This window comes from Sparus aurata, chromosome 22 (assembly GCF_900880675.1).
Source record: "Sparus aurata chromosome 22, fSpaAur1.1, whole genome shotgun sequence".
In the NCBI taxonomy this organism is placed as follows: Eukaryota; Metazoa; Chordata; class Actinopteri; order Spariformes; family Sparidae; genus Sparus; species Sparus aurata.
In genome coordinates this window covers 10420593-10437282 of record NC_044208.1, presented here as the reverse complement: position 1 = coordinate 10437282, position 16690 = coordinate 10420593, and the positions used below count along the sequence as shown (strand labels likewise).

General features: G+C 41.0%; 1 protein-coding gene across 3 annotated transcripts in view; it reads left to right on the top strand.

Moving 5' to 3' along the window:
- The first annotated feature begins 10842 nt into the window (after positions 1–10842).
- The window catches only part of fam184ab (family with sequence similarity 184 member Ab), a 164220-nt gene continuing 158372 nt past the window's right edge, over positions 10843–16690 (top strand). For 2 of the 3 annotated variants that reach the window (XM_030405413.1, XM_030405414.1), the window contains exon 1: positions 10846–11685. In XM_030405413.1, coding sequence (XP_030261273.1) covers positions 11521–11685 — 165 coding nt within the window. In that variant the 5' untranslated portion in view covers positions 10846–11520. Of the gene's footprint in view, positions 11686–16690 lie in introns of all 3 variants that reach the window. The other variant, XM_030405412.1, reaches the window with a different exon arrangement.

Here is a 16690-nt window from a genome sequence, read left to right as displayed (position 1 = left end):
CCAAAAAACGCGTGCTGCTGTAAAAAAGAATCAAAACCCCCCCCAAGAAAATCACACGGCATAAAATTCTTGTGTGTAAAGGCGTGGCAGTCTTTAGTCGCTGACAGTAAAAATAAGGTTCAGCGAGCAAGCTAACATGAGTTTGCTGAAAGATGTCCTCATGAATAAAACAACAGGTAAGTTTTTTTTTTTTTTTCAATGTCAGAGTAAAACTGCGCCCCTTTTTTCTGAACCGCAGCCTGTCAACACACAGATAACAAAACGTCAACACGCGCGATCATGTCACGATTTCCCAAATATTAGTTCCGTTGGGTGTAGGGGAAAAAATCAAAGTCAAACTTCCCCTAATAAGCTCCTGTACTTTCAAATGATTCAAAGTGGAAGTGCTAAATGGGCCAACAAGTTTAGTTTTCGCCCCGGTGAGACCTGCGGCCCGACTCCACGAGGTGAGAGCAGTTTTTTTTTTTCGCCGTCACGACACCGATCTTAAAAACTTGTTTTCACATCTGCTTCTCCTTCCTCTGCGCCTCCAGACAAGTGAAGAATCCGTACCCTCTCTCCTCCATCATCCACAGAAATCATTTTTCTGCCCACTCTTTTTCCTCGTCTGAACACGCTGCTGCCAACGTTCCCTGAAACCTTCCATTTCCGTTCCATTTCGCTCCGACCGAACGCTGCAGCAGCTGTTGCCGCTGATTAACACAGCTGCTGCAGGGTTTGGTTGACGACCTCTTTCGCGACGCGGACCTGAGGGCTCAGGGGGAAACACAGGCTCTCGACGCGTTTGTGTGTTTGCATTTGAATTATTTCAGCCGATAAACACCGACCGTAAAGGAAACAGGAAGTAGCATCTGTCTTTCCTTTTGGTCCGCGTGGAGGGACGGATCATTTTAGGAGTGCTTACGCAAAATGACACAAGTTTAATCCTCCTGCCGTTCCTCGTTGTGTGTGAGGTCTAATATATTGCTGTTTCACATCTGCTGTTGTTCAGACATAACGAACGAGTGACAGCGAGGCGGAGCGGCTGAGACAGAGACACCAGTTACTGTGTTAGAAGACCCTGTACAGTTATTGCAATGTAAAAAGTTACATAATGTCGCAGTTATTTCAATCGATCAATATGTTACATTTTAATTGTTCATTGCTGCTTTTTTTTAACCCTATTTCAGCTAAATGTACCTGTCGATCAACGAGGGGCAGCCTGTGGTCAAGCTCCTCGTCAAACAGCATCTGACTGGACACGCAAACGGTGGAATTTAAAGGTGCACTCTGTAGAATCTTTATGTGTAACCAGAAGAGAAAGCTCTGCATTGACTGATATTTGTTTTTATGTCTAATCAGACTGCACAAACAAGCTCTTTTTCTTCGCATGACAAATACAAACACAATTTCATACTGTCTTACTTTGTTTATATGTGGCGGACCCTGCCACCTTTCTAGCATCAAACAGGGTTCTTGGGACCTTATTATCCTCTGAGAACAGATTGTTTATTCAGTTATGGGAAAAAATTCAATATTACTGAGGTTGTATTAATACCTCATTAATGTTGTAAATGTTGAAATTCTGAGTTTAAAGTGCCCTTTCCTCATATCAGCACTGAACTTGCTTTTATCTCATCCAGTCTTTTAACTTCATGCCCCGTGTTATTTCACTGAGTTCCCAGTTTCGTTCTGCTTGTCTTTCTTTTTCTTTTTCTCTTTGCTTTGTTGAGTTTTAAGAAGCCTTTTAAAGACCTTGGCCGGAGGACTGGAGATGAAAAACAGACTTTTGGCTAGTTCTGGCATTTTGACTCATCTATTACCACGTATTTTATCCATTTGCACTTTCCTTTCTTAAATAAACTAAACAAATGTTTATAAGCAACAACAACAAGCCACCTTGTAATGAGACTCCATACATTTCTAAGGAAGTGCAGTCAGACCGTCTTCTGTCCCTTGCTGCGGGTGACAGCGTGTGGTGATGCTGTGGCGGTCCAGCCTCATCTTGATGTGCATGGTCAGCTACTGTAATATGATTTTGTGTCCCAAAGACAGGATTAAATAAATTAAAGGACAAAAGGCTGATGTTATTCTGTTCCCTGTCACTGCGAGATGACCGAATTTGTTGAAAAACAGACAAAGAGAGCCAAGGATGCTGCTCCCTCTGACAGTTTCTTAGTTTTATTGATTTACTGAGGGAGGAATAAATGTCCCCTGGCAGTCCACCTCAATGACATGCACATGATGCCAGAGGAAAGTGGCCTTCAGAGGCTCCGGGCTCACTAAATAATGGTTCTTCTCGCTGTAATAGCCTCACTGTATTAACAAATAGTGACAACAACAGTAGTGCATGTAGTTTAATAGCCCAGCCCATTAACCGCTGCCACGAGTGCTATTAGGTATGGAAATATATGTCATCTGCAACGCCGTCTCTTAAAGCTTGTACAGCCGAATGTGATCTTTCATCGTTACTGAGGTAGTCCGAACGCATCGGCCCAACAGTGGCTCAATTTCAGCATCTTTTATTTAATGATGCAGCAGATTTGTCCTCAGCACACTGAGCTGTTACCAGGGCTGACACTAAAGTCTGACACAAATGGTGCTAACTGGAGCTGCTCTCCAAATATCTCACCAAAGTCAATGTACACTGAGGCCAGACGAGGGTCACATTTGGTCCTGTGGTACCGGAAGAAAACCTCAAGTGTTCTGTGATCATCCAAACCACGCTGGCTGCCACCAAATGGAAGGCAAACATCAGGCAAAATCACAGTTTGTCACCGATTCTCGTTTCTGTTTCCCATCACTTGGCCTGTTTGGTGGTGTGAGCTGTCGCAGGGAGTGCTGGAATTGGTAGCTTTCCCTGTTTGGCTATTGCCGCTGTACAGCAGGTACCAGAACAGGAGGACCCTGCTCACGGCTTGTTCACGAGCAGAAAGGATGGAGTTTCTCTGGCCTGGCTGGAAGTGAGCATGAATACCAGAAAATATGTTTTCTCTGTCCTTGATTAAGGGGGGAGAGACATGGATTAATGACCGAACTCTCTATAGCGCTGTGGTCGCACATACGTGAAATCATCATTCGCCTCCCGTTCACTTCCAGTCTATGCACACGAAGGGGAAAATAACAACAACAATTGCATTCACGTGGAGAACTTTGTTGAACGCCTGCATTCTCGTACGCGTGACTGACAGTGATTGCTGTTAGAATAGCGAGCTATTTAACGCTCACTTTAATAAGAAAAGAACACAAACAGCAGCTTTAACGTCATCATCCCTGCCAGTTCCTAGTATTTCTGTGTATTGGGGTGCTGAGCGTCCTTCGCCCGGGTGGTGTTGCTGCACCCCAACATCAAGTCAGACTCGGCAGCTGAAGCAGATTCAAACACTTGACTGTTTCTGTATTTCATCACATTTGAATGATTTCTGAAAGTTGAAAACTAGAATGTGATGTAAGTTCACTTATGTAGGCGATGATACTCTAGATTGGGGTACTTTGCGCAGTGGTTAGCACTGTTCCAGAGCAGAGCCTTTCTATGTGGAGTTTGCATGTTCTACCAGCGCAGTGTTCATTTTGTAAATCAAAGGGTCCAGGCTGTCCCGGCGGGTCCGAGGGAGCGAAAAAGTGAGGGAACATGTCGAAAGTCCACAGTGCCTGGAGCACACTGGACAACGCTTGTGGTTCAGCAGATCAACTAAACAAAACTAAAACTGTCACCACAACCTGAGAATTACTTATTTACAATGGGGAAAAATCCAACCCCCCAGGAAGAGCGCCAGGCTTTGAAACCGACTTTTGTTGTGGCCAAAACAGTGTAATCACATCGTCACGTGATGCACTGGGGCCCACAAAGACTTTTTTTTCCCCCACAAGCTTAGATTGTGCAAGAAGCTTTTGTAAAATGGTGGATAGTTTTTTTGGAGCGTCCCAACCCCTGGATAAATTACTCATAAGTTTAGTAGTCTAGCTAGTAGTCAGGCAGAAGTCTGTAGGGCGCACCTTCTATGGGCAGGTTTTACAGTGATAGTAGGCCAAGATACCTCCATCCTCTCTTTAAATCAGATTTAAAATGTCTGCAAAATAGGCAAGCGAGCGACTACTTGAGAAACTTTAGTGAGAAATAAAGGAAGGACAGGATAGACAACATTAAATATTACACAAAATGTATTTGATAGTGACAAAGGATATCACCAATAGGTGCCCGTCCCAATCTGGGAGGAACAGGATCCTGTTCCGGCAGGATCAGGTACAAATTAAGCCCTGTGCCCATGCTTGTATAGATTTTCCTGAAGTGCTCAAGCATGTATATATGTTTAATTCGCCAGTAAGTGCCTTTGGCCACGGCCGTGGCTTTGATCTGCAGCTTGTACCCGAACATAATGCATTAGCTGCCTACTGCTCTGCCGGGCAGAGAACCAGGTGAACTATATTGTTCACTGCATGTGATTAAAAAAAAGGAGATTCTTCTTCTTCTAATAGTTAGGAGAGGAAAATAGAGGAGAGAAGAATATCGGGAGAGGACGCCCTACCTCGGCAGGTTTGGTCCCCTTCGTGCTGACTCCATGACTACGGCCTTCAGAGTATTGGTAAGATGGTAGCTCACAGCCACGTATCACCCCCCACCAGACAACATCCTGTCAGTCATTCGCTTTTGCTTCATTTTGTCCCTGACTGTTGTCTTCTGTTTATAAACTGAGGCTTTGTATGTTTTGCCGGTAAATGATTGTAGATGCAGGGGATTTGTCAGAGCTTATTGATGCCCCCTGCCCCTGCTGCAGGTATCTGCACATAAACCAACAACTGAGCCTGTGTGATAACCTTGTACGCTGTAATGAATAATTTCAGCACCGGAGAGCTTAATACCTCTATTGGTGGACCTTGAGGCTCTTTCTTGTTTAACTTGATTATAAATGCGCTCTATGAATACCTACCACTGCTTTCTACAATTACTAGCTGCATCAAACCATGTATTTTTTTGCGCAAGGCTACCGGTGTGCGTGATGCAACCTATAATCTTTCACCACCCTCAAAGGTTTAAAGAGTTACTGACCCACAGCGAGACAAAGACAAGACAAAAATTAATACACCCATATTAGTTTCAAGCTTGGGCGAACAGGAGTGATTATGAAGTGTGTGTGTGTGTGCTCATGTACACACCATTTGTGTGCTTGCGCTTGCATCTTGAAAGTGATGTAACCTCAGAAAAGTGAGAGTTCTTGCTGTGTTTGACCTCACTGTGAGTTGGAGTTATTGATCCCGTGTCAATGTTGCAGTTAGGTTTGAGGTTTGGAAAATATGGTGGATAAACTATACATGACGCACTCTGATAACAGATCAGTAGAGAAGGAAAACTATGAATGCAAAATTGACCTTGCTCCCTGGTTACAAGCGGAATTCTATCCGCATGTTTCTTTTGCACATTTTCAATTTACGCATGAAATAAACCCAATCAGTAATGCCATAACTCAAAATATCCCAATGTATTTAATTGCCTGACGTAGAATAGTTGCTGTAACGTGCAACTAACAATTGTGGTGAATTAATCATGGTGTCCATGAAGCATGTGACTTAAGGGTTCACTGGAGGGACAGAAAATTGCAGCAAAAAGAAAACATAAGAAGACTGTAAGCTTCAAATGAAGACATGAAACAAACATGAATAACACATTTCCATCGTTAATGTGGTTCACTGGCGCTCTTTCAGTAAGGCTCCATCATCTTGTTGTTTTGCAGACTCTCAATATTCAGATTACAGAAGTGGATTCAATCACTGCATGTCTTCATTCCAAATTTTGTTTAAAATCTGTGTGACTTTTGTATGGAAACCTGGCTAAGCCTGTCAATAGCCAACGTCTGCCAAGCTTTCTGTTCTCTTCGATATTGTATCCTGCTACGCTAGCATTAGCTGTTTAATGGCTATCCATAGTTTAAGCGCTAGCAGCAGTTCTACCCTTGGTTCTTCAAATCAATCAATCCCAAAATATGAGTTTTAGATAGCATTTATCTTTCAAAGTAGCAGAACGCGCGTCTGACTTTTTTTGCTTCTTAAAGGGTAGCTTTATCCCTTAACTGTGGGTTAGGTTAGTTTACTACTTTAGGAGTAGCCCTAGTGGGTTAGCTAGACATGCTAACCAGTGAAGCACTGTTTAATTCAGTCTTCAACAGTGGTTTTCAGCAGACTTTATCAGCTGTAGCTAGCCAGCTAATTCTTTCAGCGATGACTCTTAGATATGGATGAAAACACTCAACTCCGGCTGACTTTTTGTTTCCAGTTGAATTGTTTTAAAACGTACGGAAGTGCATTGCATTCACTCGATAAAAAAAAAATCAGACACCTTATTTCGTAATTATGAGAAAAGATCTCGTAATTACGAGATCATACTTTTACAGTAAATACTCCCGGTAATAAACTGAAGGTATCACGAAGGTATCCGGATTTCAAAGTAAAGGACGACATGAGAAAAAACAACAACAACAAAACATTGTTTCCATAAGTAGTTCAAGATTCATAAACTGCTGGATTTAGCACTTCCTAGACTACTTGCATGCATAATATGAAGTACTTTTACTGTGTACTTTTCGAGTAATCCTGTGTCAAAATCCTTAACAGAGAAAAAGAATAAGGACATTTCGCCCAACTTTTATGTTATTAAAAAACGTATTTTCTATTAGTAGACCAAGATTCATATACTGCTGAACTAAGTACTCCCTATACTTGTGTAACTATAGTACTTCATGTACTTCTACTGTGTACTATTTAAGTAATCCTCTGTCAAAATCCTTATCCTCATATGCTTCATGGGTCTGACTGAGACTGCAGTCTGACCCACACAGTCACCACCAGCCACTCATCAGAGCGGCTTCAATACGATTACCGTAAATGTTATTCACAATCAACGACGCACCTTTCCTTATCTCATAATTACGAGATCTTTTCTCGTAATTAAGAGATCTTTTCTCATAATTACGAGATCCTATCTCGTAATTACGAGATCTTTTCTCATAATTACGAGATCTTTTCTCGTAATTACGAGATAAGGCGACTATTTTTTTTTTATCAAGTGAATGCAATGCGCTTCCGTAAAAACGGGCTTTGTCAAAAAAACATTATGCTCTTGTTAGCTGCATGCAAATCATTCTTTAAGACTAGCTAAAATAGTTAGGTAATAGCTCGGCATGCTCACAGCACTCTTTATTACAAACTTGACCCTTCAGCTCCTGTGTTCTTGGTTTTGAAATTAAAATAAAATAAAAGAGAAGAGTACCCTGTAGTGCCTGATTACAGTTAGTAAGTTATGATTTGACAAACACAGTTAGCATTTTATTAAGGTTTCTGTCAGCTATTCTTATGTAATGTAGTACATTTGGATTTCAGGAAAAATTAAGAACATGTCACATATAACACTGTGCATGTGGTGTTATTTTAATGAGTGGAAATTAAATTAGATAGCCTTTAGTCACACACTAATGTTACTGGATAGGAGTATATTTAATGATATTGCCTTTTTAATCCCATGAACATTGTAATCCACTTCCAATTTGGTGACTATGATTACACAATTATTGTAAAATTGAATCAAACTGCACAGGTTGCCTGTTTGTAGGCCTTAGTGTGTAGTTTCTACAACCCAATTCACAAATTCATCAATTTTCAACATTTGGAAACCATCTTTAGTTTGATTCTAACACATTTCTGTATAGATACGGCGACACACATGCTGTGAACAACCCCAGCTGTGCAGAAAGCATGTGGAAACATAAATAGAAATCAGACTGTCTGCGTCATCCCTGTGATTGTGACTATGCGAGGTACTGCCTGCAGCTGCCATTCCAGTCAGTTTAAATTTTTTATTTTACTTCAGTTGAGCTTTGATAGATGATGTGACGTCAGTGAAATTCAACTTGGTGCATTCATGTTCCATGGAAGAATAGTGTACTTCATATGACCTGCCTGCTGGGAGTCCCTGTTCATATCTGATGGTAAAAACTATGAGAAGAGATAATACGAAAGCTGCTAATCATTTTGTTGTGAGGGTTTTTCTTTAACTGACTCCCCTGTTTAAAGGAATGAACCTTCTATATTTTTAGAAGAAGTACTTTTTTAGACTTTAAGGAAAACTGACTTTGTTTCAGGTGTACAACATTTGGTTGCATTGTTTTATGATCGCTCTGGGGCAAAACAGGAGAGAGTTGATACTCATTCGCAGGCCAGATGGTGATCAGGTTTTAATCTTCATAAAAACATGCAATGCCGTGAGAGCTAAGGAGAACAGCATCCGGTTGGATGCTCGTATATCATCTTTAGCATAAAACATGAAAGGAACCCTGACGGCTGATCATTAGAGAACAGGAGATGTCTACCGAAAACTTTAATTGCAGAATTTTGACAAAGATTCATCACAGATTACCATTCAGATGACTTTATTGTCAATTAAATCGTCATTAAACGGAAATTAATCTAAGGCACTGGCATATGGGACAATGCACACCATACATAACAATATGGTGGGTGTTGATGTGTTTATCTCAAAAGCAAGGCCCAGACAAAAGATACGTGTCATGTGTCATTATTTGGTATTTGTATAGAAGGTACAGTATATTGTGGATTGTACCTTAATATGATAGCAAAGATACTGGTTATCTTGTTGAATGCTTTTAGCTGAGGTGTATGAATAAAGATGCAGCTGTTAATTTGTGTTTTGAGCAATTGCATTTGGACATCTAGGTGTATGAAGCTTCATGCTTTATGAACAGGTTGCCGGGAGAGTAACTATCAGATAAAATACAGCAGATTTACTGTGAAGCTCAGGCTACCCAGCTGTGAATATTGGCATCATTACAAATGAAATCAACTTTCAGTAAATGCATTGATGTTACAAGCAACAAGATACACACATAATTGTCAGGGCCATAACCAGTATTGATTTTTATAATCATGACATACAGGAGTACTTATACACCTGACCCATTGCCCTCTACTGAGTGTGATAACAGCTTTAACCTGCAGCTGCCTCACCTGTGATATTGGAAAAGCATCAGAGTGAGAGTAGGCTAGTGTAACTTGCCCTGTTCTTGCCCATGTGTTATATACTTATACTACCCAGTGATTCCACTACAGTATGCCAGCATGGCAGAAAAAACAGACATATAAGTAGCCAATAAATTAACACAAATCCAATAAAAACAACCTCACCTGCTCCCCAGCATAGACAAACAAAACCAAAAGCCAGACAAGTCAAAAAGAAACACAAAGACAGAAAAATCAGTCAATTGTAGCATAGTGTACTTCACTACAATTCGCCAGCCTCCATATTTGCCATGAATGTTTTAAAAAAAAATAAAGGTTACCAGGAGGCAAAGAGGCACATAGATCACTGATTGAATGTAACTAAGTACATCTACTCAACTACTTTTCTTATGTACATGAGTATTTCCATTTTCTGTTACTTTATACTTACACTCCACTATATTTTGGAGGTAAATATTGTACCTCTTTACTCCACTGCATTTATTTGATAACTTAGTTTATTAGTTACTTTGCAGATTACACGCTGTTACACTATGTTATTGGTACTCAAACCAAATTACCATACATATATGTACGATATATATTAAATAAATATAGGCATATTTTACTTTTCTATACTATTGCTTTATTGATACTTTAATCGTTTAACATGAGATATTTTAGGACTTTTACTATTTGTATGGGTGAATTTCACTTTGACCAAAGTAATATTTAAGGTTTTTTGTGTTTCAACACAATGTCTTCATATTTACTCAAGCATGGGTACTTTTCAAAACACTAACATAGATGATATCTTGCCAAAACATCTCCCATTTTGAATAGTACATAGCGATTGGATTTATCCACATAAAGGTGCACTTTGTAGTTTTGTGGAAGAAATTTAATAAAGCGAGAAAGATCTTCATAGTCTTACTTTTTTAGCCAAAAAACACACAAAAAAACAGACTCTTTTTGTTTGTGTGACTGAATAAACAAACTGACCTTAAAAGACAAAACTATTTCATACTGTTTTACTTTGTTTATATGTGGCAGACCCTGCCACCTTTCTAGCTTTGAGCAGTGTTCTGGGGACCTTATTTTCCACTGAGAACAGCTTGTTTATTCAGGTCTGGAAAAAAGTACATATTTCTGAGTTTGTATTATTACTCATTAATATTGTACATTTTTAAAATATGATTTTACAATTTTACATAGTGCCCCTTTAATGTAAGCTATAATTTAATTTCAATCCAATCACAGCTCCAATGAGAACAAACCTTCAAAATCAAGTAAGAAAAGCCAGACTAGTTAAAAAGAAACCGATCTTTTTAAAGTCTCATGGGTTTTTACACCTAATTATCTTATGTGGCCTGCCCTCTTCCGGGTCACCATGGTGGAGTGGAGGCCATGTAGCTTGGCCTGATCAGCCGTCCTCCTGGATCCACATTCTTCACATGTATTTCATACAATTGACCTGTATCAGACATTCTCTCAGTGTAATTTGTGATTTTGTTGTTCTGTCCTGTACATGTGCCATCCTCCTCTGTGGCTCTTCCTGAGGTTTCTTCCATCTTTCTTCCTCTTTTGAAAGTTTTTCCCCAATATAGCAAGGTTTTCTCACTCAAATGGAGAGTCTAGTTAGATTGTAATGTCCACTAGGTCAGTGTGATTTGGGGCTATGTGAATAAAAAAGCATTTGATTTGATTTAACATTTGTCTCAATGGGTTATACAAATGTGGCATACAACTTAAAACCCACCCCTTGAACGTCATGTCTCACTTTCACCGTCACTTTAGGCGCGTTGCTCGGCCTCTCAAGTGCGCTCGCCGTCCTCATTTAGGTTTTTCCCGACGGCCCCTGAACGCAGCGCTGCTCCCATCCTACGTGAATGCAGCATGAAGTGTTGAGGTGATCCATGGCAACAGAGCAGCAGCAACCAACCGCCGAGCCTGTCCTCCTCACTCACTCTCACACACACTCACTCACACACACACATACATATACACACACACACCTTCAATCTCTACACACTCTCCGTCAATGTAGCCGGAACACACCGAGGAGGAAACACTCCGAACGGCTCCCTCTGAGAAACACTTCGGTATCAAGGTGACCGTCCGGGAGCCAGCCAGCCAGCCAGCCGCCCGAAGAGAATACAGCTCCTCATCAGCGGCAGGTGACAGCAGACGGGACCCGCGCCTCGGTGCACAGCAAACGGCCACATCTGTGAACGGACAAGATGGTTGTAGCTAACATTTCTGGGGCTTAAACAACAAAACACTCACCCCTTTTTGGTGTACTAGTATCGGGACAAGAGCAAAATGAGACAAATTTTTAACACTTTGTGGGCTAAAGAGGCTTCATTCTTTTGATTTTTTTTTTTTTTTTTTTTTTCTTGTGTCTCGGCAAAAAAAAAAAAAAAAAAAATCCGACACTGTCCCGGTCCTCTCCGCCGCTCGCTGGCCGTCTCAGTAGCAGCGTCCGGTTTATTATTAAAGCCCATATCTCTCTGAAGCATCTGAAGCATCGCTGTGAAGATGGCGACTGGGTCGGGTTGGCAGCAGTATTACTGCCCTGCCGGTCAGGGGAAATTTAGTTCGTCCACCTCGACATCCAGCATGTCCTTTCAGTCCGGCATCGCCATGGAATATACCCAAGACCTGCACCTGAAGATGAGCAAGAAAATCGCACAGCTAACAAAGGTAAGGAGTGTTATCATGGGGCCTGTTCCTCACTCTCCCCGAGCAGTGTTGTCAACCTTTGGGTTAGACCCCATACCTCCTGTTCTTGAGAGAGAACCGTGCTCCAAACTCCGTTAGGAATTTCATCCATTTAGTAATTCATCTGTTCGTGGTGAACGTTCCCGATAAGCACAAACACATTTTCATTTCTTCCTGAATTTCAAGAATATTTTAGTACTTTCGGCATTCATTTCACACAAAATTCACCCATTCGCTTGATGGAATAATCAACTTTTGCGTTTGCCCCACATTGCTAACTCAGCCCGTATTTCGGTAGCGGGAAACTGGGAATCAGAGATGAATTAACGCTCCAAGTTGGATTTTTATTTAACTGCATGGTACATGGCTTTTGAATTATATGCCGAATTAAAATGCAGCCAGTGTTTTCTGAAATGTCTTAAAACACGTGAAAAAAAGCATGTATTGCAGCCAAACGGCGGATAAACATAAAAGTGTGAAATCCCCAAACGGAGTTCGGAATGAATCCCCGTTCGCAGCAGAGAGAACGGCACGCTCGGGAGGTACGAGCTGCCTGAAGGCGAAGCCGCTCCGGTCGGATGCTGCATCCATCAATATCGGGTCATTAGCCGCGACAACAATCAGATCAGTCATTAATCACTCCTTGCAACACAGACTGTGCTGGCATTTTGTTTTACTTGTACATGTTAATGTTGGTCTGGGGCCCCTTATAAATAATTATGCAGCTAAATAAGGGCTCTTCCTCCAAACTTTGATCCCTCATGAAAATGAGACTGGAAAAATAAGACACAGGCTTGCCATAACCGGGCTTTTGAATATCCTGCTGGGGTCATACAGTTCCCTTTGCTCCCTCCTTATTTGCTTATTTAGAATATTGATATTCCATGCCTAGCAGCTCCCTTGTGGTTATGCCAAGGCATATGGTGTTGAATTTAAATACTGAGCCTTTTGATGTACATCCTACTTAAATATTTATACAGCATGTCATCTTTAGTTCTGTGAAAATATATGTCCTGTTTACAAAGTATACATTAGATTTAGGAGTCCAGTCCAGGTTTCTAGTTGAAACATTTCTTTTTGCTTCGTCCCAGCTGACTCGGCCGCCGCGCTTCTACACCGAACCTACCTGTAGGCTTTCAAGGGCATTTGAAACGCCTTTTTTTTTTTTCCTTCCCCCTGAGGAGCCACGCTTTCATCTCCCAATTGCCAAAATGACAGGGCTCTAACTTCTAACAGAGAGCAGCAGCCTCTCCACAACGCTTACTCAGGGTCAAAGCACGTTTATGGCTCCAGTGTGTCATTACCATCATGCTGTAGGTCTACCTGTGCCTCTCACATGTTTCCAGGTGGCCTTCGTTTTTCTTAGCTTTTTTTCTTCTTCTTTTTTTTTTTTTTTTTTGAGACACCTCCTCCTCCTCGCCGACAAAGAGTCTGACACCTCCAATCACTTACATCCTCCGAGGATTGCGCCACTGACACTAACATAAGATTTGTGCTCTCAGTGTTTCTCTTTGTGCTGAGGAAGTGGAGGCTGAAAAAAGAAATCATAATTCAGCAGCCTTGGGCGAGGTGTGTGCCAAGCTTTAGTGCAGCATGGGCTCTTTAAAGGAACACTGAAAGGACGAAGAAGTCCTTTTCACCTTGTTAGCTAATTCTCCATATCAAAACATCCAGTGCACCTGCTTGTCAATGAATGCCAAGGAAATGACATGTTATATAAAAGTACTTTTCACTTCTCACTTTTTATTTTACCAGTAGGCACACTGCACTTGAACCACACTCTCCTTAAGCTGTCTATAATCAAGAAATGTCGGAGCTTTCTGTTGGTAGTACTTATATAATTATAATTATATTATAATATTCAGTGCAATTAAGTTTAGTACCATATCATTATTTCAAATAAAGGTCATTAAATAGCACTTTTCACAAGCAATTTTGTGATTGCTATGCCTTAAATTTCTATTATTTACAGAAGTTTCCCAGAGGTTTAGAGTAGCACGTTGGAAAGATGAAAGAAAGTTGGAATCTGGAGCATGAACAACCCAGTAAGCATAAATTTGGTAACACTGGTTTAAATTCAGACCAGTCAACAGAATATGGTGGTGGTTATGTAAGTTTATGCAAAACATGGAACGTTTACATTTCTTTATGTTGCGACTTTACGTTTTCTTAGGTTTTGTCGTCTATTTTATTTTATGACAATGCTGTGCCTATGCTCTGTTTAGGTTTAGGCACAAAACACACTTGGTTCGGGTTAGGGGAAGATCATGTTTTGTACCTGTAAATTACCTGCTTCAGTCGCCACAAACAAAGTTGGAGATGTTCTGACTTCCTGTCCAAAATATCCACGTTTTGTTGACACTAACATGGCTGGAAATCGTCCTGAAGTTACTTAAATATATAGTGTTATGCTTATAAATATTGTAACAGTATCTTGAAATGTGGTCACTGGCATGGCAGCCTCCTCGCCTGTAACTCCACTGCCATCCCATCCGCTTCCGTATACGAAAATACCTGTTTGTTATGTATGTCGTATTGAAATGCTGCTGCTTTACATTGTTTTATGTTGCAACTAAACTTTTCCTTAGGCTTAATTTTCATTTTAAAACATCTTGGTTTGGGCTAAGATACCTGTTTTTTTCACCACCAATCACTGGAAACCCTGAAGTCTCATACTTCCCAATATTGAAACGTACTCCCCAACTGCAGTCACTGTCTTGGTTTAGGTTTGGGTACAAAAAATATTATGTTAGGGTAAGGAAAAGTCATATTTTGGCTCCCTAACCCCCTAACCCAGACTCAAACTGTCGCCAGTAACTCAATCATCATCTCCTTCATCTCCTGATAAGTGGGGTCATACACGTTATAGAAATGTGATATGCATAGCAGAAATGTCGATTATGGTATGCAGCATATATGACATGTTCATATGTGAATTTATCAGTGGTTTGCAGAAATGTTAACTGCCAACATTTTATTCTGGTGACAGGGCTGTTGAAAGTTGCCTAAAAAAGGGAAACATATGAAGTTCAACAACACTTTTATGACTTAACCTCCATTATTGATAGTTTAAGCCCCAATTTAACATTAAAGTGTGCTGCCTGCCCAATTGTGTTAATGTGCATTATTAAAGCACATTCCTTCAACATTTTAGTTCATTTCTTGATTTGACTCGTAGACCACGTATATTGTAGCATCAGTGTCTTTAAATTCAGTCACCAATGCTTTTATAAACATCTGCCAAAGATGAATTGTATTACAGTGTGAAATGAACTCAAACAAGAGGCCACGGAGCATGAGACATGTGGCTGTGAAGGGTTTGGACAGTCTGATGAGTACATCACAGATTACTGAGTTGAAACTTAACACAAATTGGATGATGACTCACAGTTAGATCTTAATGGAAACTTGTGTTATTCCTGCTCAGTACGTGATACAGTTGCCTGCGTTGTAGATGAAGTGAATCATTTTTAATCCATCGTGAGGAAAAAATACGAATTTTAAGCTAAACAAACACAAAATAGCCACATTTTATCAGCAGTTTTTGGAAATACGAGCGTTGTAGGGTTTTACAGGTAAAAGCTGAGCTAAACAGTATTTCCAACTAGTATTCACCAGCTGAAACCGTAGTGAATGCTGTTTTCATGTGTCAGGTCACATGACTCCCACAGGCCTCGTATCTCCCGTGCCTTGTTGTATTAGGCCTACGACAAAGCGGAGGGGGGAATAGGCCGATAGCAAGCGGGCCATCTGCTCGCGCTGACCGCTGATCTCCGGAGTCAGAGCAGAGCTGCATGCGTTCAGGAATAAATAGCAACCTTGAAACCTCTCTGGGCAGCTCTCTGGCACGTTACGGGGCCGAGTGATTTCCAGCTTTGCTTTGCTGTGTTGGAGGATGACGCAAGAACGATCGAGGCATCTGAATATTTTACCTAATTTCAGACTGGCCTACTTACTGTATATCAGGTTCTTAGTAGCCTGTTTGTACTTTGTGATTGATCAAGATGCTTCGCCCTTTACAGCTTTTATATTCTGAATTTCTTAGATACATTTTATGGCACTTTGACAAGCCTTTCTTCCCTTTTAATTCCCTGATTTTTGGTGATTATCTTTTCTTTAGCAGCACGCAAATAGAAAAAGGACACATCCAATGAAAACGAGACTGGAGCACAGACGGAATGCAGCGGCGGTGTTACTTCAGTGCACCTATGGCTTCACTGCAAACACTGGCTCTATACGCTTTTTCGAGACTTCACGCTCGCTCAGTAAATCAGTCATTGATTGCTATTCTCCCGTGGCGCTGGATTTCATGATTCGTGATGCAGGACTTGTTTGCTGCCACCGTTATTTAAGACTTCTCGCAGTAATTTTTAATCCCACAAAGCTGCTTTCCGGCCCCTTTGTGTAGTTGGGGGCTCTGCGAGGATTTTCGCTGTCATAATTTTTTTTGGAAAGCCGTATTTCATAAGTTATACTCTCTGATGGGTTTGCCTTTATTGTAGCGTCTCTGTCAAAAAGAAGGCAATGTAGGGGTTTTGCTGCTATGGCAACAAGTTTTATATAAATTGTAATTCAGGGCAGTGTCATGTAAGAAGTGGGACGAGGTTTTCTTTCTTTCTTTTTTTTCTTTTTTTCTTTTTTTTTTTTTTAAAGGAATAAGCCTGATTTTGTGGCCTGTCCGCAGTGAGCCAGGATTGAAGTTTCTGGTTATTGTCTGAACACCGGGAAACAGAGAGGGCGGCATGTCATGTTGCATCGTCAGGAGAATGCCTTATAACAAATGTATTACCTCGCCTTGGGTGTGTGTGTGTGTGAGTGTGTGTGTGTATGTGTGTGTGTGTCATCAGCAATGCCTGACTGTCTTTACTGTCGAAGTGAATCAGAAATAGACCTCTGAGCTCTCCATGTATTTCATGGACGAAGGGATTGCAAGAGGCAGAGATAGTGAAATGTAGTGTTGTGTGTGTGTGTGTGTGTGTGTGTGTGT